Source organism: Pseudochaenichthys georgianus, chromosome 6 (genome assembly GCF_902827115.2).
Source record: "Pseudochaenichthys georgianus chromosome 6, fPseGeo1.2, whole genome shotgun sequence".
Classification (NCBI taxonomy): Eukaryota; Metazoa; Chordata; class Actinopteri; order Perciformes; family Channichthyidae; genus Pseudochaenichthys; species Pseudochaenichthys georgianus.
This window is the reverse complement of record NC_047508.1, coordinates 27,398,617-27,425,533: the sequence shown is the minus strand read 5'-3', so window position 1 is coordinate 27,425,533 and position 26,917 is coordinate 27,398,617. Positions and strand designations below refer to the sequence as shown.

At 45.0% G+C, this 26,917-nt stretch overlaps 1 protein-coding gene across 7 annotated transcripts in view; it reads right to left on the bottom strand.

Annotated features, from left to right (window-relative positions):
- mef2aa (myocyte enhancer factor 2aa) overlaps window positions 1-26,917 on the bottom strand; it is a 69,689-nt gene that overhangs the window by 29,436 nt on the left and 13,336 nt on the right. For all 7 annotated transcript variants that reach the window (XM_034085856.2, XM_071203502.1, XM_034085859.2 and 4 more), the window contains exons 2-3: window positions 10,882-11,096; window positions 3,051-3,254 (exon numbers count right to left, since the gene is read on the bottom strand). In XM_034085856.2, the coding sequence (XP_033941747.1) occupies window positions 3,051-3,254; window positions 10,882-10,935 (258 nt within the window). In that variant the 5' untranslated portion in view covers window positions 10,936-11,096. The remainder of the gene's footprint in view (window positions 1-3,050; window positions 3,255-10,881; window positions 11,097-26,917) is intronic.

Sequence of the window (26,917 nt, the reverse complement as noted above, 5' to 3'; positions counted from 1 at the left end):
TTTGACCAACATTTCATTCTCAAATAAGGTTAAAGCCTATTCACAGCCCTGATTTTATAGGATTAAAGTTAAGTGTTGACTTAATGCCTCCAAACCTGATTAATCCTAATCTACACTATACACCTTAATTATGATAAATTGCTCAAAGAGAAAAAAGATAAATGCTGAATGATGCCTGTGAAGTTACTTTCTGATTTAAAGGTTTCTGCTGCAGACACTGGATCGCTCTGTGCCCGGTGAACGGTGTGAGGTAATAGCGGACCATGAGCAAAATCTCATTAGCTTCACTAGCGGAGAGGGGAGGAAGAGTAAATATTATTAGATTAATCTAATGACTAACGGCAGCATTTGGATTTGTGGCATAAACTGAATTCAATAAGAAACACAATAGGAACAACACCATTAAACCTTGAGTCACGATAACTCTGCTCGGTTACAATAATACATGTACAACCTTATTGAAAAGCGTGTTTGTTTCCAGGGAGAAATTACTTCATGTCTTGATGAGTATGATCTTGAGTGTTTTACGGTTCTGCATTACGAGGAGAAAGATACGGCAAATGAGACGCTCCAAAGACACATTTTTAAATCTGAGTGTTTTTTTAAGCACAAAGCCACCAGGAGTGAGCACTGTGATATGTTCCAATATGAATTGTTCCTACCTAAAGAAGAGCCTCTAACAAAAACGCAAACATTGACATTCCACTTTACCATACCATTCATAACTGTCTAAAAAATGACACACAGGTTCACATCACAACAGCTCACATGTTGCCTGCAGTGCTGGTAAGGTTAAGACCATCAACACATGCAGACGCAAACAGTCCGCGAGCCAAGTTTGAGACAAAGTCCATAGCCCTCCACTGCGTTATCAAACTGTGGCCCAGGCATGCATCCATCTGTGGAAAACATGGCGACTGTTCTCCCACACTGCACAGCTCAACCTTTATCTACAGATGGTACTACTGAGCAGGAATGTGACCTTTGATTTAGTTTCTCACATGGAACAAGCTTCCCAATGAAAAGTTGGAAAGGCTTTTTCTGACCTCCCAAACCGGGAACAAATGAGCACATGATTGTTTGCATGGCAAAGATTGGTTTAACACAATTAAGACATTTAGATAAGTGTCCCGCGTAAGTGCCCTCATGTGAGGCCCATTTCACTAGATAATCAGGGAGGGGTGGACTCTTGCCATCAATACAGAGGCATCGGCTCGTCCATGTGGTGTACAACAATCTGTGCAGCTGTGGACAAGAGCAAATGCTGAAAAACACTTTGCACCCAGATAGGATATTCTTAAAATATGATCAAATCACAGCCTTCACAGATTATCAACCACCTCCGACACTGGCTCCCTGGCCAAGTGAATAGCGGGGTTGTGTGGTGATGGTGATGCTGTGAAGTGGACTGGGTTGGTTACTTCTGCTCTGCTTCCTCACTTCTGAACCTTGACCGCGTAGCCAACAGGCAGAGGGAGATCTGCTCATATCTGCAAAGATGCTGGCCGAGTGAACAGGGACAAAAGGGGGTTGTTCCCGTCTTTTGTGCGGAGGGGCAGCTTCCTTAAAGGTAGCCAGCTAAGTGGGAAATCAGAACTGGTGCTATACTATGTGCAATGTACATTGCAATTGGACCACGCTGCCAACATAAACATACACCGGTAGAATACAGATATGTGACATACTGTAAAGAGAATAACCCAACTTACAGTGAATAACCCCATCAGGGTTATGAGATGTTGTTGCTTTTAACCATTTAAAATAAGACAGCTTCCAGCAAAAACAGATGTGTGGTGACAGTTACGTAAGTAAGGAATGTATCCATGTATTTTTTATGCAGGTGAGCCCCTGCTCTGCTGTGAGGGCCCCTGATGGAGGAGTGACTGCATGAGTCTGCTGGATGCCAGAGCACTCTTCTGCAGCTCTGCCAAGCAGGTAATTCACAAGCAGCGGCAGCAGCAGCATGAATAAAAGATAATGGGCCACAGCTGACTCCTTTATGCTGCATGTCATTTCTCTAATTCCTCCAAGTGAAAGTCTTTTCTAAAGCTAGGATTCTTGAAATGTTTCAATCGCACCCATCTTAAATCATTAATGTCTCCTAATTGGGCATCAGTAATAAAAATGCTGTATGTTTTAGTGGGCAGGTGGCAGTAAAAACAACAGAGGTTCGAGACGAGGCAGGGCGCATTGTCTAATTAAAAGTATCCTTTGTACAGAAAAACGAATCTAAGTGTATTTAAAAAAAAAAAGCGCTTTCAAAAAATGAATGGGCAACTATATATTAGCAGTATTGGGATTTTATCAATAGGCATTAACATACATTGTATATGCTTTCATTGAGTCAGAATGAAGATACCAGCCTCTTAAAGCAGAACATGAATACGCTGAGAAACCACACATGTGCCGATGAAAGATGTTTGGAAGAGGATGTATCTCTAATCATTCTCATTTACTTTGGCTTCTTCACTTTTGGCTGACAGTTTTGTAGACTGGCATAACAAGAGGTTTACTCTTCCGATAGTCGCCGGGCATGCAGGAGCTGCCAGGAAACCCAAGTGCTTGTTGAGTTTTATGGAGCAGCGTGGAATGTACTAAACACTACGTTAATGGTCTGTGATGAGGAGGAGGCAGAGAACTGAGACCTACAGGTACAATATCTATGGGAAACAGGAATAGAAATGGTGGTCAGTAGCTAATGTGTGCATGCATGTGCAGAGATAGGTTTTCCACGTCAGTTGATGGGCACCAGAGACGCTGAACTTATCAGGGAGAGCAGACCTCCTGTGCCCTATCTGAATGGTGACCAGAAGGAAACTGTTACTAGTTCCTCTTGTTTGTGTAAAACATAACCTTTGGGGCAAGAGTGTTTAAGCCTTTCTCACAGAAGATATACTTTATAGTCTGCATGAATAACAAAAATAATAAATTAAACCTAAAACTGAACATAAGATATGTACTGTAGAACAACCACAAAGAATAGAACATTTAAAAAAGCAAGATTTGAAATAGGTTTTTCCACACAAAGTGAGAAGGCGGCGCTCACTCACCTCGACAATGTCAGAGTTGGTTCTGCTCTCGTGGGGCTCGTTGTACTCTGTGTATTTCAGCAACACTTTGTCCATGTCTGTGCTGGCATACTGGAACAGTTTGTTAGAGCTGTTGAAAATGATGAGGGCTATCTCACAGTCACAGAGTACGCTGAGCTCATAGGCCTTTTTCATCAGGCCAAACTTCCTCTTTGTGAAGGTAACCTGAGGAGCACACAGAAAAACAAACCCATGAATTACAAAGGAAAACTTTTCTAAATTAAAAAGGAGATTAAAGTCAAGTGAGCGAAACCAAAATGTGTACATCTACATGCAATTTGCACAAGTGTAAATGTTGATTTAGGATTCTTACTGTAACAAGTGGTTTGTTTTCAAATGCCATGTTTATTAAACAATTTACAGTGGTGAGATTGTTAGGGTTGTACAGTATGCACATGTTTTACTACAAATAGCAATACCACTAAGTGAGAGTAAGCCACTAAGTAAAAAGTAGCACAAAATGAAAGTACCACAACTACAGGTACTTAAAAATACTTACAGTAATGCAGTAAATGCACTTCCAGCATTGCATATTGTTGTTGAAACTTTCTGTAATACTGTGTTATATATAAAATATATGTATATATATATATATATATATATATATACTTTTCAAATATGTAGAACATTTCTGAGAAAAGAGCTCTGTCCAATTTGAAAAGGTCTATATAGTTATATAGCTAAGTCAGCAAAATAAAAGTATTGACATTCTCATTATATTACAACAATGTTACTGTTACCAAGGTGACAGTTAACAAGACCATTCCTCCTTTAGGATTGAATACAATGACATAGTACACGGCTGAAATGTCTAGTTATCAGGACAGAGGTCAGGGTTAGAGGCACGAGTCAGCGAGCTGAGTCAGAGCTTTGGCAACAACCGGGGTCCATACATTACTGTAGCCCCTGACTCCATATAGGGAAAGCTATCTCGGTAGTGCAGCATAAGCCTTGTAACATGAGCCCTCAGATGGGACTTGGGGTCATACAATGGTAACGCAACTCTCTCTGCAAAGTGACTTTATGTCCTGTATCTCTGCAGCTCTGTCTCTGTGGTCGCTTCAGACCTACACACACATGTCATTATGTTACACCACCTCTTTGCAGTACGCTACAGTCATTTCTCAAATTAAAAAACATCGTTCTCAAGGATGCAGATGTTCTCTTCTTCGGTTTTCTAATTGTTTTTTGCAGAAAATACTTTTAAAGTGTGTATATTTGAAATCTGGGCAACAGATTTATTGACTTTACCTGGGTCTTGTCACATTATACAACGTGGCTTGTGAGTGTGCTAGGGAAAGCTGCGCTCGGAGCCACAGAGAAGAGCATGTGTCTGTATTCTCCATCAGTTTCGCTGACCTACTAAGAGAGGAGTTGAGCAGATGAGGTGGCTTTGTTCAACTTTGATTGGACACAGCTTACGGCTATAACCTCATTTTAACTGGTATGACGCTGTATGTGTATGTGTTTCATAGTGTCTATGTAAAGCTCAGGTCAATCAAACTGCAATAAATGAATTTCAAATCTTGCACACGACAAGTAATTACACAGGAATATTATACTCTCTCTAGACATCCCTCCTGTCCTTGTGATATTTTTCATTGAATACACCAATTTGCTCAAACCAAATTCCTAAATGAATCTTCTTGAAATTACAAGGTTTGTACTCAAGCTGAACCAAATAACATGTTTATTCGCAAATGTCAGACATATAAAGACTTTGAGTGAGCATGGCGGAACAGAAAAAAAACATTTATTGGTTTTGGTTTTCGGATGCTTCTCTCAAGAGGATCCCATCATGAAGGTAGATAAGGAAATATGATGTGACCAATCTCAGGACTTTTTTTACCCTCTTACAGCACTTGCTTTCCTAACCAGCTGATACTTGTGTCCTCTGATCAGAAACTAGGGCTTCGTTCCCGCTCATTTGCCTGTCTGCACTTGTACAGGAAAGCAGAGACTCTCATGTGGGAAAATGATTAACAAATTGTATGCTCTTTAGCAGATGAATGTGGCTGTTAAGCCATGGAGATGTCACCTTTCAGCAGGAAGCCACGGATGAGACGCTGAGCGAGGACTTTGTTCCACCTGGATGCATGGCAGAGTGCTGAGTGCAGGGCTGCTGACCCAGGCATCGCTTCATTTCAACCTCAGCTGCAGCACTGAGACTTGGTCCGTGCCCCAGCCCCAAACACAGTACCTCTACAAAAGCCAGCTGCTGCTCACACTGCCATTAAAGGTCACGATCACATTACTATTTTGTACTTATACAGTTCCCTTTAATAGGGAAGGATGGAAGTTAGGCCCATATTTTGTTCCTTTTGATATGTATCTTAAGTCATGACTCATGACACAGAACAGCTCCGTGCGGAAAGACCAAGATACACAAATATAACCTCCGTACACCCACATATGTTCTGGGGTGACTGGTGAGACAGTAGAAACCACAGACATCCTTGAGGTCAAGTGGGAGGTTTACTGGCGGAGCTTTCCTATGGTTCACAAAGTAAGAGACACCCACAAAGACTGTCAATGTGGTTTCATACATTTGGGTCGCTCATATAGTAAGATGTGGTGCACATGTTGTCTGGCTCCCTGACTAATTCATGTAATTCACAATGACAGGATGAGCCTCAATGCTGCAATGCTTTTTTTAGTAAATATACATCTTAAGCATGTTCTGAGAAATCAAATGTCAGGGCCAGAGAGAAGGGAGGCCACTTTTAAACTTTCAATACACTGGAGTTATTCCAACTTGCTCTGCTTGTGATAAGGTCATTACAACAGCTCATACAACACCAGACCGAACAGCAACTACTAGCATTCAGCTGAAAACCCTGACCTTTGTATAAGCTTTCACTATGTCAGGATGAGGTGGTAATTCTGCTTTTTGGCATTTTCAAACTTCTTCCCAAGTGCTTCATCAGCTTTTACTTAGTTTTAATTGAGCTTGGTAATTATATAGATACTTGTTATACTTCGGGTACAAGTTTTATGTGCAAGCTAACTGGTATCTACAAAATCAAAAATTCTTTATTCTATCAATATGTACAACTCGAATGCATCTAATTTAGCTTTATTCCGTAATTCTTTCTCTATCCTGAGACATACTCTGCACATAAATATGGTATATAAGAACATATGCTACAACAAAAGCCCAACAGACATCCACGCAGAGTTGATATGTCAATCAAAAGGTCTATCAATGTCTGTCCTCTGGCAGAGGTGCCAAGATGACAAACAAGACAAGATGGCTCGGAGTGCAGCTGTGACTGGGGCATGGCAGGAGCTGCCTGAGTCACTAACACCTTCAGAGGGGTGACGAGCTAGAGGCCTTATTAAAACCTCATGTCACCTCTGATGGCCCCCGTGGCAGACATGACAGTGGGCTTGAGAGTCAGAGAGGTCTCGCACCAGCTGGCAGAGTGACCCAGGCCCTGTGGCTGCTGCCCTGGCTACGTGGTGCCGGTCACCACGACTGTCTGCCTGCATCAACTCTAACTGGTAGAGAGGACAGCCCCAGGATCACCATGTGGGCAACTGAGGGTGCAAAGTTTCGTTTACTGGGTGGGATTGACCTTGAAACCTACAGTAGCCGTGACTGATCCTCTTCATTGGAGACGTGATATGCTAAAACCTGGCTCCCTTCACTGGCTTCCGGTAACTGCTAGAATCCACTTCAAGACACTGGTACTGGCGTACCATGCTGCAACTGGATCTGGCCCTTCCTACATCCAGGACATGGTTAAACCGTACACCCCAGCACGTGCACTCCGCTCTGCATCAGCCAAACAGCTCGCTGCACCCTCGCTGCGAGGGGGACCCAAGTTCCCATCAGCAAAAACACGTGGGTTTGCTATCCTGGCTCCAAAATGGTGGAATGAGCTCCCCATTGACATCAGGACGGCAGAAAGCTTACACACCTTCCGGCGCAGACTGAAAACTCATCTCTTTCGACTCCACTTCGAGCGATAGAACTATTAACAAAGCACTTATATACTAATAAAGGACTGGCTTATCTAAAGCCAGTTGAGTAGCACTTGAAATGTTTTTGCTCTATGAAGCCTGATGTACTTATATGATTCTGTTTTCTTCAAGTTTGTATTTTGTTGGTCGAACGCACTTATTGTAAGTCGCTTTGGATAAAAGTGTCAGCTAAATGCAATGTAATGTAATGTAATGTAATACTAAACGTGAGTAGGTTTCCTAGAAATTGCTCTAATCAATAACCAGATTGACCCTGTTTAAAGGCAAATGTACTGTTACATGTATTGAAACTGTAATTTCCAAAGAAGGCAGTGTGCTTTGTTGTGTTTACGGAGTAGATAAACACTTGTGGACATTTCGGGGATGTATTACAAGGTGTACCCCAACGGGACAAAAAATCAACATCACCAGACTTCATGTTTTGCCTCTTCAGAGCAGTTTTGTTTTTAAGGAAGCTACATATCATCTTGAGCAATGATAATATATGCATAACCTGTCAAATGTAACAGTGTCCCTCTGTTCTGTCCATGGTTTATCAACAACTTCTTCACCTGTCAAAACAATAATGATGGCCGCTCAGAACTTCAGGAATTGGCTAAGGCTGAAAAATTGGAGTTCTGCACTGTGTTGTTCCCTGGAGAGATAGTGTAAGAGAGAGAGCTATACCCTGTGCCTACAGGCATCTGAAGTGCCAGAGCAAGATTCCAAAATGAGCCACAACAAAGGCAGGCAACCCTCCACCCATCAGCAACCATCATCAAACTTTTAATGACTTGGGCAATTACCCCCAGTGAGCCTGCTTAATGGCATTCATAGGATGTCACAAGACACTGCTCACTGGGATACACTAAGTTCCTTACACTAACCTACAACACTAATGTGTACCCTCGCTTATCCACCATCACCCCTCCTGCAGTTTATGCACACCATGACAGCTGCTCAGTAGGTGAAAGACCCTGAACATACACATTGAGTGCCACCGGCTCTGCTGTTGTTATTTCCTGTGGTTCATAAGTTTCAAACCTGCCTCGAAAGAACACAACCGATTTAAGAGCCAGATGTGACAGATTACTTTACTGTAAAGCATTGTATGTGTGGGTATGATACAAAAAGAAACATGATTCAAATGTGAATGTTAGATAATAGTGTTTAAAAAATGCATGCGAGTCTGTGACTCAAACTGTAATTTCACTTGCTGTGAATACTGTAAATGAGGAGAATGAACCAGGGCGGTGCTGTCGTATGGTTGTTATCTAGCATTCATTTGCAATCAGTGTGTCAGTTTGGCTGATGATGACTGTGCTTCTGTGCAATGTAGGACCATCACTTATGCAGTGAATGGCTCAGGAACTGGCTCTTAACATCCTACAGTATGCATGACAGGACCTCTGCTGCCTTCGCGTCTCATCCTGTACGCCTCTGCAAGGCCACACAGTAGAGACACACAGTAGAGACACACAATAGAGACACACAGTTGTGTGAGAAGATAGAGCTGCACAAAAGGTCCCACTTTTACTTGTATACTACCTTATATTACTTGTCAATTTTTCATATTACACTTAATTTCTCAGAATTATAAAACTGTGTTGTCATTATACACTCTAGGAGGTAATGACTTGAAGCAAAATATCAGCTAAATTCACAGCCTGCCCCTGCCACAATTCTTGATATACTGCGCAATAACAAACCTTCCCAGCCTTAGCCACATTATGTGTCATAAATCCTGAAAGGTTAACAGCCCTCCTAAAGCACTTGTATGATATTGAAAGGGGGCCACGTCCCCTCAAAACATTTTGTATAGCAATAATATCTAATTAGCCCACTTAAGGACTTCTTTAATTTGAACGCCTGAGTATGGATAGCTAGCAGCAGAGAGGCGTAGATAAAGATTCAAATTGTCTCCCGACCAATGGGACCATATGCTAATGAATTTTCCCCCTCGGTTAAGAGCACGCCCTGGGGAGATGGCATTGTGCGTTTCATGGCCCACAGGGGGAAGAAATAGAGAGATACACACGTATACATCACTTTCTACCCAAGCTTTATTTTAGCACAGTGGCCTATTATCACAGCAGATTTCTCTGCCGAGCCAGCTAAAAATCAACTAAAAGCTGAAATGCCTGCATTCTGCAGATAAACTTTCTCACAAAATATACAGTGAGACATTTAAAATCTGATGCAAACACTCGACTTTGGGAGACACATTAACAATGAGCAACTGCTCTCTCTGCAGCTTCTGTGAAACACTGCAGCTACTGTAAATGTCTTCTCTCACTTCCTCCACACATGCAATATAAAAAAGCATCTTCTGAAGGGTTAACCTGCTGCCCTAGCGAACATTTGACAACCTGTTTTCATGTCATTTTCTTCTCTTTCTTTTTCTCACTGATGTCACAGGTCATTGCATACAGTGTAGATACCAGCAATGAGCCCGGGGTGATTCCTGCTTGGATCTAACCAGAGCAAGGTGTTATACTTATAATTGGCCCATAGTGTGGATTTTTGTTTTGCACTTGGCTGAACTGCTAGCCTCACAGTAACAGTCAGACACACGGTCAGAGAACCGATTGGCTAGTACTCGTATCATTTGAATACCCCCAGGAAATGAATCACCAATGTAGCTCTGTGAGATTTCTGTGAGCACAGCAAAAAGTTGCTCCACCTGTGAAGAAAAGCAAATTATATTTTGAGGGTAACACAACATGTGTTCTACTTGGCTATGGGAAACTTATGCATCTTCATTAATTGGTGTAATTCATCAAAAACTGTGCTCAAGCTACCTCAACTTAGCTCTTAAATCAAAGAGGGAAAAAAGCAATGGACACAGCCTTCCTGCTATACATATCCAAGCCTGTTATTCTTGTTCCAAACAGACCTTGGTTGTTTTCTACAGTGTTTAGGAGTTTATATTTAACATGAGCAGACAGAATTCCAGCTCTCTCCCTTTCTGCGGCTTGCTGGGACCAGTGTAGCCGAATCAGAGAAGGGTGCTGTGTGTCCTGCTGACCCACCCTGCAAATGAGAGGGTGCTGTGGTGCAGTGGCTGCTCCTAATTACTACCAAACAGCTGCAAACACATAGGGCTACAGCGAAGGGGCCAGCCATACTGCCAGGCCAAGGGACAAGCCCTACAGTGTGGGGAGGCCACAGGCGGCCCGCTGTGTTCCTCGCTAGCCTCAGCTCACTCCCACGCCATGAGGCCCCCGCTGCAGCCCAGCGCTCCTGCTGCCTCATCAACTTCTCTGGCTGAAATTGCAGGGTGGCATGGGAATCATGTCTGTAAATACGACCGCACTGACAAAGAAATGTCATGGTCCCTCTTCAGCTGGCTGGGACATTAGGGAGGGAGGTTTGTCTGTTTAGATCCATGAGCACCATGACAGCTGCTGAACTCTGGTCCGAGGTGGGAAGGAAACTACAAGAAGACTGTAACCTTCAAGCAGGTAGTGAGAAGACTGTGTTCTAACTTCTGAGACACAAAGGAAGGATACAGTAGTATATTTATAAAAAAAAAAAAAAGCTAAGACATAAGGGAAAATATTATAATACTGTACATTAACTGCATTTTAACCCTTAAAAGAAAATATTGATACATGTCATCATCTTTAGGACCTCTATTGTTGTCCAAAGAATCGTTATAATTGTGTATTGTGATCAAACTTGAGATCTGCACTTGTTCTAGATAGATGTATGGATGTATGGATGTATAGATATCTATACATCCATACATCCATACATCTATATACAGTATATAGATGTATGGATGTATAGATATATGGATAGATAGATAGATTCTGACACCTACCTGCCTGTTCCTCTCATCCATGATCCTGGCAATCTGTATCTTCTTCCGCCCCATGGCTGCGTCCTTTCCGGTCTCTCTGACACCTCGACAATATCAGAAAAACAACACGATTTCTTCTGCTTCTTTTTTAGCACATTGTGCAACGGTCTCTCTTCTTGTATACACAACACTCTTTCTTCTGCCTTCGCAAAGCCCTCAACAGGCTGCACCACAATCTGCGAGAAGACAGAAAGAGAGAGAGAGAGAGAGGGGGGGGTACAAAGTTAACTTGACACTCAGTAATGTCTCCTTAAGCACATCAAAGCACCGGAGGGCTCTGCTTTCTGTTCTCAAGCACATTCAGAAAGTATGAGACCCACATGGTGTACCCTTATCTCTTCTGCTGCTGCTCTTGAACCCCAGCTGAAGTCAATGAAAGACAACCTCACACTTACTGTACAGGGCAGCGGCTACACAACATTCACTGGCTAGGCGCGCTGAACTGTTATGTGTTTTTTACACATTCACAGTAGACTCACAGTAATGGCAATGGAGCTGGTGACACATTAAAATACCTTCAACACTGGTTGGAACCATTAATGATGAGTCATTTGGTTATTCTAAAGTGTAATTTCTGTATTTACCCGATATAGAATCTAGCTGATATATTATTTGCTTTTATCCACTTAACCAATTATATCCACATTACTGATTTCATAAACGGCATATATCTTTTTTTGCATAACATTTAATTTATTTGACGCTTTCATTCAATCAGTTACAAAGTGCTTCTACAGAGTTGGCATCTAAACGTGTATACCCTTTGTTTTCAGTCTGTCTGCTAAGGTAAGGTTAACCGCTGCAGGCTGCTTCAATTTTACTGTAGAGACATGTTTTGATAGAGTTTTACAAAGATATGTTCACCATAGGAGAACTAGTTTGTCTATATTTTCCAGAACAATATTCCTTTGCTCTGTCTGAGCTGACCCATCCTGATGCCAGCTTTGGTCTAAAGATGATTGAGAGAGCACCTGGTCTGGGGTGGCAGAGGTTGAAATCTCCTGAGCTGTAGGAGAAGTCATAGGGGGAGGGGCTTATATATTCCCACATGAGCGTGTAACCTGGCCAGTGATTCAGATCGCACTGTTCCCCAGAGAAAATGTAAACTCTGTCCTGTCTCTGAGAGAAGAGATATATAGCCCACTCCCTGGAGGTGCATCCATCACTTACACCCAGCAAATAGAAAATGTCTAAACAACTACATTTCCCCTATGAATACAAATGTGAAAAGGTTAACAACTCAGGCCATAACATGCAGTCAGCAGTTGTGCGGCGAGGACGCCAGGGGCCGAATTGGCAGTGAAAACGAAAATGACCAGTTCCAGTGGCACACAGTCATTATGGGTTACAGATGGACTGGCATTATGGTGTCTGGCTGTCTGAATCGGGGCTCCGCTGTAGGCAAACCTGACTGAGATCACCTCGCTAACTACCCACGCACGGCTGTCTGAGCCAGGAAAGAAACCGCCTGAACCCGTACAAAGAATTTCCCCAAACCACATCACAACAGGCTATGGAGAGTGACTATGTTCTTGTTCATTCACTATTTCACACACACTCACACACACACATTCTGATTATGATTATGAGGTTCGAGAAAGAGGGAGATCAGGGGTGTTCAGGGATGTATTCTGGTGAATTAACTGTGTATTAAATAAGTCATATAATGACCACAATCTCAAATTTTCCAGCAATCTCAGATTTTTTCTTTCTTTCATTTTGGATAATGGAGATGCATTACATCAGATTACACGACACGGTGCACGTTTTGGCTTTACAATTAAAGGTGGGGTAGGCAAGTTTGAGAAACGATATACACTTTTTGTTATATTCCATGGAATGCTCTTAACATCCCGATAGCAATGAATATCTTAAGAAAAATGTGTCATCTGTGGAAGCCGTAGTACTGTAAAAAGCACGACCAATCATTTCAGCCGGCCCGGCTAAAATAACTGGATGGCCTACCTGCCTGTCAGCCTTCCATCTGTGCACAAATTTATCTCGTGCCCTCATTGGTCACGTGCGCGTTCGTGTGTGTTGGAGGAGGGGCTCTGTAAAGAAGTGGCAGATTTTTTCCGGCTGTGTATTTTCAAATTCTAGCGCACTCGAGCTGGTTTCTCCAAAATTACCTACCCCACCTTTAAGTGAAACAAATTACCAGCAATTTGTAAACTTGACCGACAATTGTGGTGTATCTTATCTGAGTAGAGTTAGGGAGATAATATTATTCGGCTACGCCTCCCTGCAGACCCTGGATTTCCTTCCTCTCACTGAGACCTGGATTACTCCATCCAACACATCCACCCCAGCAGCTCTCTCCACAGCATATTCCTTCTCCCATACACCCAGACCCACTGGCAGAGGAGGTGGCACTGGTCTCCTGCTCTCTCCCAAATGGAGCTTTTCCCTCTTCAAGCTACCTAACTTGACTCCTTCCACCTTTGAATTCCATGCCGTCACAGTAACCCATCCTATACAATTAACCATTGTTGTTCTCTACCGTCCACCAGGCTCCTTGGGAGACTTCTTGGAGGAATTAGATAATCTCCTCTCACACATCCCTGAAACTGGCCCTCCCGCTGTACTTCTCGGAGACTTCAACCTCCAGACAGGGAAGATAGACGAACTAACATCTCTGTTAACTGCCTTTGCTTTCTCACTGTCTCCGTCCCCACCAACTCATAAAGCTGGCAATGTCCTTGATCTCATATTCTCAAGGAACTGCACTACTTCTAACCTCTCTGTAAACCCGCTCCACACATCCGATCACTTCTTCATTTTATTCTTTCTACCCCTTTCCAAACATAACAAACTAATCTCTTCTCATCCTGCACCTGTCCGCCGTAACCTTCGTTCCCTCTCCCCCTCTACCTTTGCCTCATCGGTGCTCTCAGCCCTCCCTTCCTCTGACTCGTTCCAACTCTTGCCTCCAAACTCTGCTGCAGAAACTCTCCTCTCTACTCTCTCATCCTCTCTGGACTCTCTCTGTCCCCTCACATCTCGGCAGGCTCGTCAGTCCCCTCCTGCTCCCTGGCTAAATGACGCACTGCGTGCTAATAGAACCATCCTTCGGGCAGCAGAGCGGAAACGGTGGAAATCCAAACACCATGACGACCTCCTAACCTATCAGGCTCTCCTCTCCTCTTTCTCTGCTTCGATCTCTCAGGCAAAAAGCATTTTATTTCAAGATAAGATCCAATCTTCATATTCCAATCCCAAAAAACTATTTTCCATCTTCTCCACCCTCTTGGACCCTCCCAAAGCCCCTTCCCCCCTTCTGTCAAGCGACTTTGTTAACCACTTTGAATTTGAAAAAAAGTTGATGATATTCGCTCTTCTTTTTCTGACTCACCTTTACTCACCACTGGGTCACCAGACCCTCCATTCATCCACACACTAACCTCCTTTTCCCCTCTCTCTCCAAGTGAGGTTCTTACCCTCATTACCTCTGCCCGCCCTACCACCTGTCCTCTGGACCCTATCCCCTCAAACCTCCTTCAGACTATCGCTCCTGATATTCTACCGTTTCTCACCCATTTCATCAAGACTTCTCTAACTTCTTTCCAAATAGTCTTAAGGAGGCAAGAGTAAACCCTCTCCTAAAGAAACCCACTCTCAACCCGTCTGATGTTATAAACTACAGGCCTGTCTCTCTCCTCCCGTTCCTGTCTAAAACACTTGAACGCGCTGTCTTTAAACAACTCTCCTGTTATCTCCATCAGAACAACCTTCTGGATCTGCACCAGTCTGGTTTCAAGGCAGGTCACACCACAGAAACTGCTCTCATTGCTGTCACTGAGGAACTGCACACTGCCAAAGCAGCATCCCTCTCCTCTGTCATCATCCTGTTGGACCTGTCTGCTGCATTCAACACAGTGAACCATCAGATCCTCCTTCACACTCTCCAAGAACTTGGAGTTTCAGGCTCTGCACTTTCCCTCCTCACCTCATACCTCAAAGACCGTACCTACAGGGTAACTTGGAGAGGGTCCGAGTCCGACCCGTGTCAATTAACTACAGGGGTCCCTCAGGGCTCTGTTCTTGGTCCCCTCCTCTTCTCCCTGTACACAAACTCGCTCGGATCAGTCATTAGCCCGCATGGTTTTTCATACCACTGCTACGCTGACGACACCCAATTAATTCTGTCCTTTCCCAGCTCAGAGACCCAGGTCGTCGCACGCATCTCTGCTTGTCTAGCTGACATCTCTCTGTGGATGTCTGCTCATCACCTCAAGCTCAACCTTGACAAGACTGAACTGCTTTTCCTTCCAGGAAAAGATTGTCCCACTCTTGACCTGACAATCAACATCGGCACCTCTGTTGTTTCCCCGACTCAGACTGCAAGGAATCTGGGTGTGATCCTAGATAACAAACTGTCCTTCACTGCAAATATCGCTGCTACAACCCGTTGCTGCAGATCCACGCTTTACAACATCAGGAGGATACGTCCCCAGCTGACCCAGAAAGCCACGCAGGTTCTCATTCATAACACTCCGTTCGATGTCTCACTATGGGATGCGCCTCATCGCGGAGCAAACAGAAGCATCAATCTCATTACGCCAATCCTGATTGGCTGGTGTTCTTGACGTCAGCGTCAGGGGAAATCACCCCCTATAAGTAGCTTGCGCAACAACGCATGCGTCATTCAAACACCTCTTCTCGCTTCAGAGCACATCTCACAGTAACCGGGCAAGCTTCACTGTCCACAGACTGAACCCAAATACCCATTTCAGTCGACGGGCGCTCGCCGGCTACTCCTTCTGCTTCGCAGGAAGACGGTAGTACTAACGCTGTTAGTATTTAAAATCGACCTCGCCCTTCTCTTCCCGGGAAAGTAAGGTAGGTCCGATTTTTTAAGCTAGCAGCACACCTGTTGCTAGCTCGCTCCCTCTCTACCGACACCACGGTAGCGAGGAAGTTTTTTCTTTTCTCCTCTCCACGGAGAGGAAAAGGATTACAAAGGAGCATACTGCCACACCAGTCAGTATTCTCCGGGAATAAAAGACCCACACCGTCCTTTTTCTCCGGATTAAGGACAAGGTGGTAATACCTTTTTCCCCCGTCCCACCTGTCGAGAGCGTGCCCTCTCCACGCCACGAGGCGACCAAGATGGACGCCCCTCTCCCTCACACCAGAGGAGTCAGGGACTCTGTGGCTCAACAGGTCTGTTCGTCCTGCCTCGGGCTGGAACACGCCCGAGGCGCGATCGACAACCCGGCTCATGCGGACATTGTGTCCGCTTCACCGTTAAGAGCCTCCGCCGACATTTAGCAAGACAAGCTAGCCTGTCGGAACAGGACCCCCCCATGTCCACGGACCCGTCTCACCCGCGGAGGATGTCCTCGGGCTGGACTACGAGGAGGGTGAAGAGGAGGACGCCTTGGCGTTCCTCCTGTCCGAATCGGATGAACAGGAAGAGGACACCTTCATGTCACCGGCTCAGGCTGCAAAGCCTGAGGCAAGTGCTGCTCTCCCGGGCGATAGCGCACCAGCTTCGCCCGGTCGGACCTGCAGGCCGTGTGCAAATGCGCTGTGGTCAGACTCAACGTTCCGTGGCCTGAAATGGCCAAGGAGACCTACAGGTGCCGCTACGAGGGGAAACACTTTCCCCAGGCAGCGGGCAAAAAGAGGCAACTCCTCCCGGTCTTCCCGGAAATGTTGGATGAAGTGTCGGTCTCGTGGAGAGACCGGCCCTTCAGCAACAAGGTCCCAATCCAGGGTGCCTCCTCCCTAGACTGCGACGGAATGGAGAGGCTCGGCCTGCTCCGCATGCCGCCCATGGAACCGCTGGTAGCGGCTCACCTTCTACCAACGGTGGGCCCGTCACCAAGCAGGAACCCCACGCTGCCAGCAAAGTCGGACCGTTTTCAGTCAGCAATGACTGAAAAGTCCTACAAAGCTGCAGCGTTGTCCGCCAGGGCCCTGAATGTGTCCTCGCTGCTAACCGCCTACCAAGCGGAGCTCTGCGAGGACCTGTCGGGTAACCCGGGGGCAGCCACTCTGGACGAGATGGCAGCGGTCACGGACATTTGTCTCCGTGTCCAACGCTGCGCCGTCCAGGCCACGGGCAAGGTAATGAGGATCATGGTGGTGCAGGAAAGAGCAAGATGGCTCAACCTCACCACTCTCCCAGACCGGGAAAAGGAGGATGTGCTGGATATGCCCATCGTTCCCGAGGGAATTTTTGGCTCCGCTCTCGCCTCCATGCAAAGGAGGTGTGAGACGAAAAAGAGGGAGGACGAGGCACTCCACCTCTGCCTCCCTCGAAGGGTCCAGCCGCTACTTTCGCAGCAGCAGTCCTCTGCCCAGGCTGCCTCGAACTCTGCTCGGTTTAAAGCACCGAAGACGCAGAGGCAGCAGCCCACCCCGAGTCCCCAGCCCAGGCTGGAGACAAGGGCAAGCAGCTCAGGCTCAGCCAACCCAGAATTTCGGCCAGCAGTTGAGGAAGAAGAAGCGAGTGGCGTGACAGCCCCTCCTTCTTCCCTCCGTGAATGTGTTCCCGCCGCCTCGAGAGATGCCTAAACACCATCCTCAAGTCCGCACAAACACATGTCACATGTTGATTGATTCCTCTGTCATAAAACATTTGCCGCTGACGCATCCAGGCTTCAGGCCGAGGGCGCAGCTCAAAAAGATGAAAAGAAAATCAATAAAACCAATAAACAGCCCGCCAATTTTTTCCCCTTTTGAGAGCAGCTACGGCATCTCTCAAAAGGCGGATTATTGACGGGTCTGTGAAGGCACCACCGCCACGCGCACGCGCAATGCCGGCTGGAGCTGTGAAGGCACCACTGTCACACGCATGCGCAGTGCCGGCTGGAGCTGTAAGGGCACCACCGTCACGCGCATGCGCAGTGCCGGCTGGAGCCGTAAGCGTGACATCTCAGCTGGCTCTAAGGAGCATACAGCAGGAGATACTCACGACATCTGCCTGGGTTTCTCAAAACAGTTGCACATTATCTGTTTTCACAAGCCCAGAGAGAGTCAACCCATATTCTGGAGAGAGAGAAGCACACAAACTGATCCCTTGGAGCGGCAGACGTCTCCTCTCTCTGAGAGCGACACAGGTACCGGGAGTGATGCACCTCGGGACAGAACTACTGTCCAGAGGTGCACCACTCTATGCAGGCTGGACTCCACATCCAAGGATCGTGAGTCCGCTGTGGGTGCGTTACGGCGGAGCCGCGTTAAATCTGTTCTCTTTAATGCACGATTTAAACGCACTGTTAGGCGGGGACGCACTCGTACACGATTGACCTCCGGATCCTCTGTACGCGTTCCCACCCCTGGCTCTGATACCCCCAACTCTGGCCAGAGTGAAGGAGCAACGCCACACACTTACTCTGATGTTTCCGCCCTAGCCCGCAACGTACGGGCTGGCGGAGATATATCAGCTGTTGTGCGGGCAGCCATGGCAGCCCCCACCACCCAGGGACAGATTGTCTCAGGCGGGGGGGGGGCGATCCTTCACCCACACCCAGAGCGCGGGGCACTATGGGCCTGACCCGTGAGTGGTACAATCTGAATACAGTGGCACTCCCTCAGAAGGTGATAAACACTATTCAGAGTGCGAGAGCTTCCTCCACCAGGTCTCTTTGGAGGAGGGTGTTTGAGGAGTGGTGCCTTCAAGAAGGACACATCTCTTTTCAATGTCCTGTCGGGGTGATTGTATCATCTCTACAGGATTTGATCGATAAACACAGAGCTTTCTCCACGATCAAGGTGTACCTGGCTGCTATTGCTGCATGCCATGTGGGCTTTGAGGGTAAGACGGCTAGCCAACATCCTTTGGTCTGCCGTTTTATGAAGGGAGCTCGCAGGCTCCTCCCTGTCTCCAGGTCGCCCTTATGGGACCTGGCAGTGGTTTTAAATGGGCTCAGAATGACCCCATTTGAACCCCTGGAAGGAGCTGACATGAAACATCTGTCACTCAAGACAGTGCTGTTACTGGCCCTGGCATCCGCCAAGCGGATCAGCGATATTCATGCACTGTCTGTACATCCCTCATGCACTCAGTTCGCCCCAGGGCAAACAAGAGTGTTGTTGAAGCCCAACCCTGCCTTTACACCAAAGGTGGTTGGTTCGTGTACCCCAATTGACATTGAGGCATTTCCTCCGCCGCTGGTTTCCTCCAGGGAGCAGCAGCAGGATCTGTTGTGTCCAGTCCGGGCTTTACACACATATATGGACAGATCAAAGGAGCTTCGTCTTAATGACCAACTCTTCGTGTCCTGGGCTAACCCTAGGGCTGTGCGATTATGGCAAAAATCATAATCACGATTATTTGGGTCAATAATTGATATCACGATTATTTTGACGATTATTCATTGACCATTTATTGAACTTTAAAACAAATAATATTTTACCAATAAACAAGATCAACAAATATGTTGTAGCGCACTTCCAAAACCATACTAAACATATATTATTAATATGATAAATAAAAATAAATTAGACCAAAATAAATTAAATCAAATATGATGCAGTGCACTGTCACAACCTACTGACAACTCCTTAACATATAGCCAACATTTTGGTAAAACATATTCAACATATTCCACTCAGTTAAACGTTGAAGGCTGGCCAACCGTCATGGTCCAGAAGTAACAGGAAATAAATGTTGAACTACAATTTAAGACCAAATAAAAATGTTTAGGCCACCATGGCAAATGCTGGTAAGGCTGCTCATGTCATCTCTTAAAGATTTTTTGCAAGAAACACCAGCCTGTTTACATGGTCTGGTTTCAGAGATGAGCGCAGGCAGGTGACAATATTGCCACCTGGACTGAAGACCCTCAGCCACGCCCCGACACATGGGGTGACGCCGGCCAATCACAAAGCTTTGATGCATTCAAGTGTTCTGGCACAGGAAGATTATGTTACAGGACATTAACGATAAAACAGACTATTGTTGTTCTATTTTTAGACACATCTCGCGATCGACTGGTTGGGCACCCCTGGGCTAGACCATAGGTCTGTTGTGGTAGCAAAGTAGTCAGCTGAAGCCACATCTCTCTCAACTTCCCCACGGCATTTGTCATATAGTGCAGGCAGCGCAGACCTGCTGAAATAATACCGAGACGGCATCGCATAATGCTTGTCCAACGTGTTGACAAGTTGCTTGAAGCCCTGGTTGCTAACAGTGCTAACTGGGCACATATCTTTAGCGATGTGAAATGTAATGACAAAGTACTTGCAAATAGTGGAAATAGTTTTACCCTTCTTTTTAACGAGTTGCTGCTCTTGTTCTGACATCTTCGCTCGCGCTGAACACTCACAACACATGTCACTCCCACCACGTGGCCGAGTGGGCTTTTAGGGAGGGGCGAAAGCGCACCCAGCAAAATAATCGTATTTTGTCAATTTTGCTGTTTTCATAATCGTCGCAAACCATAATCGTAATCGCGATTAAAATACGATTAATTGCACAGCCCTAGCTAACCCTCACAAGGGCAAGCCTGTTACAAAGCAACGGCTCTCCCACTGGATTGTGGAGGCAATTGCTTTGGCCTATACGAGTCAGAATTTGCAAGCACCTTCGGGTCTGCGGGCTCACTCGACTCGGGGCCTGGCTACATCCTGGGCTTTGTTCAAGGGTGTTTCCATCCAAGACATCTGTGCAGCGGCGAGCTGGTCCTCGCCGCTCACTTTTGTCCGCTTTTACAGGCTAGACGTCTCTGCTCCAAGTGTGGCCCGAGCAGTGCTGGACACCTTGTTGAGTCGGGACTCTACCCGTTAAATTCTGGTTGATCGGTGATTTTCGAGATAAGCTCGTCTGGCAATACGGGAGCTACAATATCCCATAGTGAGACATCGAACGGAGTGTTATGAATGAGAACTATAGGTTACTTACGTAACCCCAGTCTCAGAGTAACATGAAGTGAGATGTCTCACCAGACAGCCCTCCTTGCTATGGTGAAGCGAGAAGAGGTGCTTATTTTGAATGACGCATGCGTTGTGGCGCAAGCTACTTATAGGGGGTGATTTCCCCTGACGCTGACGTCAAGATCACCAGCCAATCGGGATTGGCGTAATGAGATTGATGCTTCTGTTTGCTCCGCGATGAGGCGCATCCCATAGTGAGACATCTCACTTCATGTTTCTCTTAGTACTGGGGTTACGTAAGTAACCTATAGTTCTGGTCCAGGCTCTCGTCATCTCACGCCTAGACTACTGCAACTCCCTCCTGGCTGGTCTACCTGCATGTGCCATCAGACCTCTGCAGCTCATCCAGAATGCAGCGGCTCGTCTGGTCTTCAACCTTCCTAAATTCTCCCACACCACGCCGCTCCTCCGCTCTCTTCACTGGCTTCCGGTAACTGCTAGAATCCACTTCAAGACACTGGTACTTGCATACCATGCTGCGAATGGATCTGGCCCTTCCTACATCCAGGACATGGTTAAACTGTACACCACAGCGCGTGCACTACGCTCTGCATCAGCCAAACGACTCGCTGCACCCTCGCTGCGAGGGGGACCCAAGTTCCCATCAGCAAAAACATGTGGGTTTGCTATCCTGGCTCCAAAATGGTGGAATGAGCTCCCCATTGACATCAGGACAGCAGAAAGCCTGCACATCTTCCGGCGCAGACTGAAAACTCATCTCTTTCGACTCCACTTCGAGCGCTAGAATTACTAACAAAGCACTGCTAACAGAGCACTTATATACTAATAAAGGACTGGCTTATCTATAGCCAGTTGAGTAGCACTTGAAATGTTTGGCTCTATGAAACCTGATGTACTTATATGATTCTGTTTTCTTCAAGGTTGTGTCTTCCTGGTCGAATGTACTTATTGTAAGTCGCTTTGGATAAAAGCGTCAACTAAATGCAATGTACTGTAATGTAATATTCTTACTTTATGTTTGTGTTTGTATGCGATCAGTAGATTAAGACAGTTTATACACTCTGCTTTTATTGATAGTTGGAGAAAGTTGGTCGCCTTTGAATTTCAATGCACTACTTTATGGCAAAAATCATAATCTCGATTATTTGGGTCAATAAGTGATATCACGATTATTAAAAACGATTATCCATTTACTTTGAAAACATCCATTTATTGAAAAACAGTATGAACAGTATGTTTTTAACAGTTGATTACCCTGAACAGCCCTACTTTACAGTATTTGACAGTTTATCTGTGTGCCTTCGAACGATCTTGGTGAAGGTTTAGAGAAGCTTATCTGAGGTGGCCTTATCTGTAATCATTTGTTGAGGCTGGTCTGAATTAACCACAGTAAGTTCTGTTTGTGAATGTGTTTATCTATGTAACCAAAGTGTTAAACTATAGATCAGAAACAAATCACACACTCACATACGCACATCCTTCCCTCTCTGTATGCAGAGAAGCTGTCACAGCAGGACAGTTCAAGTCTAGAGACGTAATACACTGTGTCATGACATTTCTCTTACACAGATATGAAATGACAAGCTGAGAGGGACTTCAGACTGCAGGTGTGCCGCGCTGCCAACTTCGTGTCCACATTCATCAAAAGTGTTTAGATAGCTAGAACTACTTGCTATAAAACAAAACATTTCAGGATATCAATGATCACTCCATCTAATGCTGTGGTTGATCATTTCACAACATACTTCAAGTTACTTCAAATAAAGACATTCTTCTTCTTCTTCTACCCAGATAGACATGTCAAAAGATGGTCAGAACAAAGCCTGCACTGTAGCCGAGTACATGTTTGTGCATGACACTCTGACTTCTCGAGTGTTAGGAGGGTACAGCGTCATGTGCTCTTTGTGCATGTGTGCACGTGCAAGAAACAGAGACGAAGAGATAAACATAGCTACAATTACCGCCTTGACTTGTATGCCACTGCCAAGTCAAGTTGCAGTTTGACTGTCCAGACTTTTCAAATGTATACAGTGTAGACTTTTAAGGAATGTGTTAAGTGTATTTTTGGTAAAAGGAGAGTTATCACTTTTTGATATGTATAACTCCACAGAGAAACATGCTGTCTACACTGAGAGACTATTTTTACAGAACAGAGGACTGATAGAGAGCTTCCTCACATGGTGCAACAAAATGCACCTGAAGCTCAATATCAGCTAAACCTATGAGCCTGTGGTGGACTATGAGAGGACAGGAGGCCCTCATCCAAGGAGAGGAAGGGGGTGGACTCAAACAAGTACCTCGGGGTCCAAATGTGTTCACAAACATGCTTGGTTGCGAAAAAACTACACATCTGAAAATGTTAGTGCTTCAAACACATCTTCGTCCTGGCAACATAGAAGATGCATACAGTCACTACAGTTTAAGATCTCCAAAAATGAGTGTCATCAATTCAATACCTGACCAAATTCACAATGGTTGCTCAACAAATTCTGAAAAAATATATATAAACAATAAACGAACATAAAGCCAATTATGTAAACAGATGTAAACAGGAACCCTACTACAAAAGTCCCAACGCAATAAATCATAACATTTGGCTCATAATGATAGGCAGAAAAATAGCTTCAGTCATTACCAGTGTACAAAGTTATGACTGTAATCATTTACAGCAGTAATCTAACATGCTTACAGTAGGTTTAGCAAAACATCTATTACATCTTTAACAAAGTGCAAGAAACATAACAGATGTTACAACTTATTAGCAAAACCCCTTCAGAGACTGACGTTAAAAAGAACTGATGGTTGAGCTGCAAGTTGATTTTGATCTGGCAAAATGGATGGAGAACCAAGTAAGGGAATATTTAATGTAAAAATGTCATAAAACTTCTAACCAACACGTATCGGATTTGGATTGGTGTGAAGGTGAAATCTGTGCAAACACTAGTGTGTACACACACACATAAAGCATCTCTTTGTATCTCTTCTAAAAGACCTTGATATTATACACCTGGACCACTTTGATATAAACCAGTCCAGCACTTCTCAAAGTTGCTTACTAACCATTTGTATCACATAAATCAATACGCAGAGTATTTGTCGCCATAGGAACTACCACAGCTTGACACAAAGTCAATATGACATGTCTAACAGAATGAGTACATGCCTTACTGTAGCTTCTGTTAAATACACATGCACGCTGTATGTATAAAAGAAACCAAGCTTTATGACCGTTTCTTACCAGAGTTGATTTGATATTCCATGACGAGGTGTAAGACCGGTCAAGTGACAGGTGGTCCAGTCTGTCCCCTCTTCCCTAAAGGCAGACCACGGAGACACTGGGAGGCTTGGTGACAGGCCTGGCCCTTTCACAATCAATAAAACATGCTCAATTCCCAGAGTAATTACTGGATCAAGCACGTCCTCCTCCCTTGCTACTTGTAAGGCTGAGTTCACTCCACAAAGTTGAGGCATTACTCCCTCAACTGTTGTCCTATATAAAAGATAAGACTACGTAGAAGATGTATGTTAGAGAGTTTGTCTAATGAAGAAAAAAGAGGCCAGTGTTCTTCTGCATGTTTGTAATATAGGTTAATCAAACTGACCGACCACCATTGAACATCTCAAATGAATACATTAAAGGTTATTCATGAGTTCATTCATGAGTTCATTCAGACTTGTGTTGAAGAAGTACCCTATATATATATATATATATATATATGCTGCAATCATGCCTCCACTTCTTCTTTGAAGGTGATGGACAGAGGCCAAAGTCTCGAGCAGAGCCGTGACAGTTGTGTTTCCTGTGTAAAGCAGCGTTAGCCTCAGTATCCTACCACAGGCCGTGGCAGACAAGTCTCAACTTCCTGCCCCTCCACTTCCTGTTATTCAGGACCCCTCTACACGCCGTCTGCGGGGGAGTCAGAGGGAGCCGGTCGTAGATGGAGAGGAGGAAGAAAGGGAGGGACCACCTTGGGGACACCCTTCCCCTCTGATCCTTCCCTTATTACTGTTCTGACTGTGAGTCTGAGACTAAACAACAACAGAGGCTCATCTCCTGTGGCTTCACTTCTGTGTGCTTATTATGTTTACTGGAAGGATCATTACACAGACTGGACGACGTGCGCGCTCTCAGCCACTCGCTTTACAATTAGTAGGCAGAGACCTTTCTTTGTTATTCAAACACTCCAACGGTTACATAAGAATGAATCACGGCCCTCACAATACTAGTACATATGTATAAAACAACATGATTTTGACTACATTTCAGAGAGAATGAAACAGCTTCACGCAGTAATCTGATGTGCCTTGATACGTTCTGTGTAATAATCCATGAGAACGTTTTTAAGTGTATCGAACTCAAAGTGTCAAACACTGGCTCAGTTGTGATTAGCTTCTAGCGGACTGGAGACATAAAGCGGAGCAGCCTAAATCCACAGTTTTACCGATTTGTTTCAATGGAGCCTTGACACCAGCGCAGTAGGAAATGAACATCCACCTCTTTGTTCTTGCTTTCATCAGGAGGTGCTGTACCTGTAAATAGGGCTGTTGGCCTGAGGGGAGTGGAGGCAAGCCAGCCCTCTCCCTCTTTCTCCTGTTTCCCTTTTGTGAGAGCACGCTTATCTCCCTCTCCAGCAGTGAAAGGCAGGATTGTGGCCCCAGCAGCATCACTAGTGTTAATGTCTCCTGATGCTAATCTGACACATGGCTGATCCCTCAACAACCACTTTCTCAACACCCTCGTTTCAACCCTCCCCCTTCTTTCTTCTTCTTTCTTTTTTCTGGCATTTTCTAATGATTCCTTGCTTTCTTTCTCTCGTTCTTTGAACTCATGTTATACATTCCCTCACCTCAGTTTCCAAGGCAACTAATGAGATATAATTAATAAGAGCTATTGCAAGGGCATTCGAACAGAAAAGTGAAAAAGGAGGCTTTAAGAAATGTAGATAGAGGTGGGGCAGTCTGCAAAATATGGACTTTCTACAGCTCTATCCCTTTCTCTGAAAAGCATTGCTTGGGGTGACATGTTTCATACTGGAGAACAATTTAAATACCATTTCAAGACATTGTTCAAGTGGTTATGATAGGAATCCCCTGAAGGTGTTGAATGAAAATCTAACATAGAAACAGAAAAACCTGCAGGCCAAAATGGTAGGATTGTAAAATTAATACTGGCAAATGTTTCATAAACTGCTTACTGTTTAAAGCCATGTAAGAAGGTCGTCAAGCATCTTTGCCCTCATTTCATTAAGCAATGTTTCCTCTGAATATTAAATCAGTCTGAGCCCAACTCAATTGAGGTATATAAAAAAATGAATTGTTCAAAAGGAGACAGTGACCTGCACAGTGGGGACAGTGACAAAGACAGCACTGAGAGCCTGCACCCAAACTGCAGCCAAGCAGACAGCGAGTGGTTAATATGCCCTGATGACTGGTGGCTCAGCCCAACTCTCCAATGACCCAGCTGTAATCCCACATTGGATCGATGCAAGTTCAAACAATCCTCCATGCTGCTAGCACCTTGCTCGGGCTGGGGGATGGTGCTGTAAGACGGGGACCAGGAGACAGAAAGCTACTTATCACCTCCAAAATGACATCAAAAGGAAAGAAAACCCCTCAGGATGGACCGGCTCTCACTGAGAAAATGTTTTACTGTGGGCCACGTTACACAGACAATTGAATGGAGTTATGTCGCTCTTCAGATAAATACCTGAGACATGTATCCAATCTAAAAAGTCTGAATGACAATGAGTGAATATAACAACCAATAACCAAAGGACATCATGGGCTGACAGCATTACCAGACAGACATCCTCCATCTCGCTCTCACAGTACTGTCAGGAGGACTATGCAAGGTGACTTTGACTAAGTGCCTTGGGGTTTCATGAGAAAACGCCATTGACATTACATTAATTTCATGTCTCTTTTTTAACTGACTTACTGCCACAGAGCCCTGGATACCAGGGGAAAAAATGAAACAGATTTTTTTGCTTTAGCTTCGGGGCACAGGCAGCGGGAATCCATGACAAAAAGTGACAAATAGGTGACATGATCAGCGCCTAACTTTTCCATCACTTTAACAGCCACGAGACAGAGGGAGGAGATATTTCGCTGGATAAACGTTAGTCAGAAACTTTCCACTGCACTACTCTTG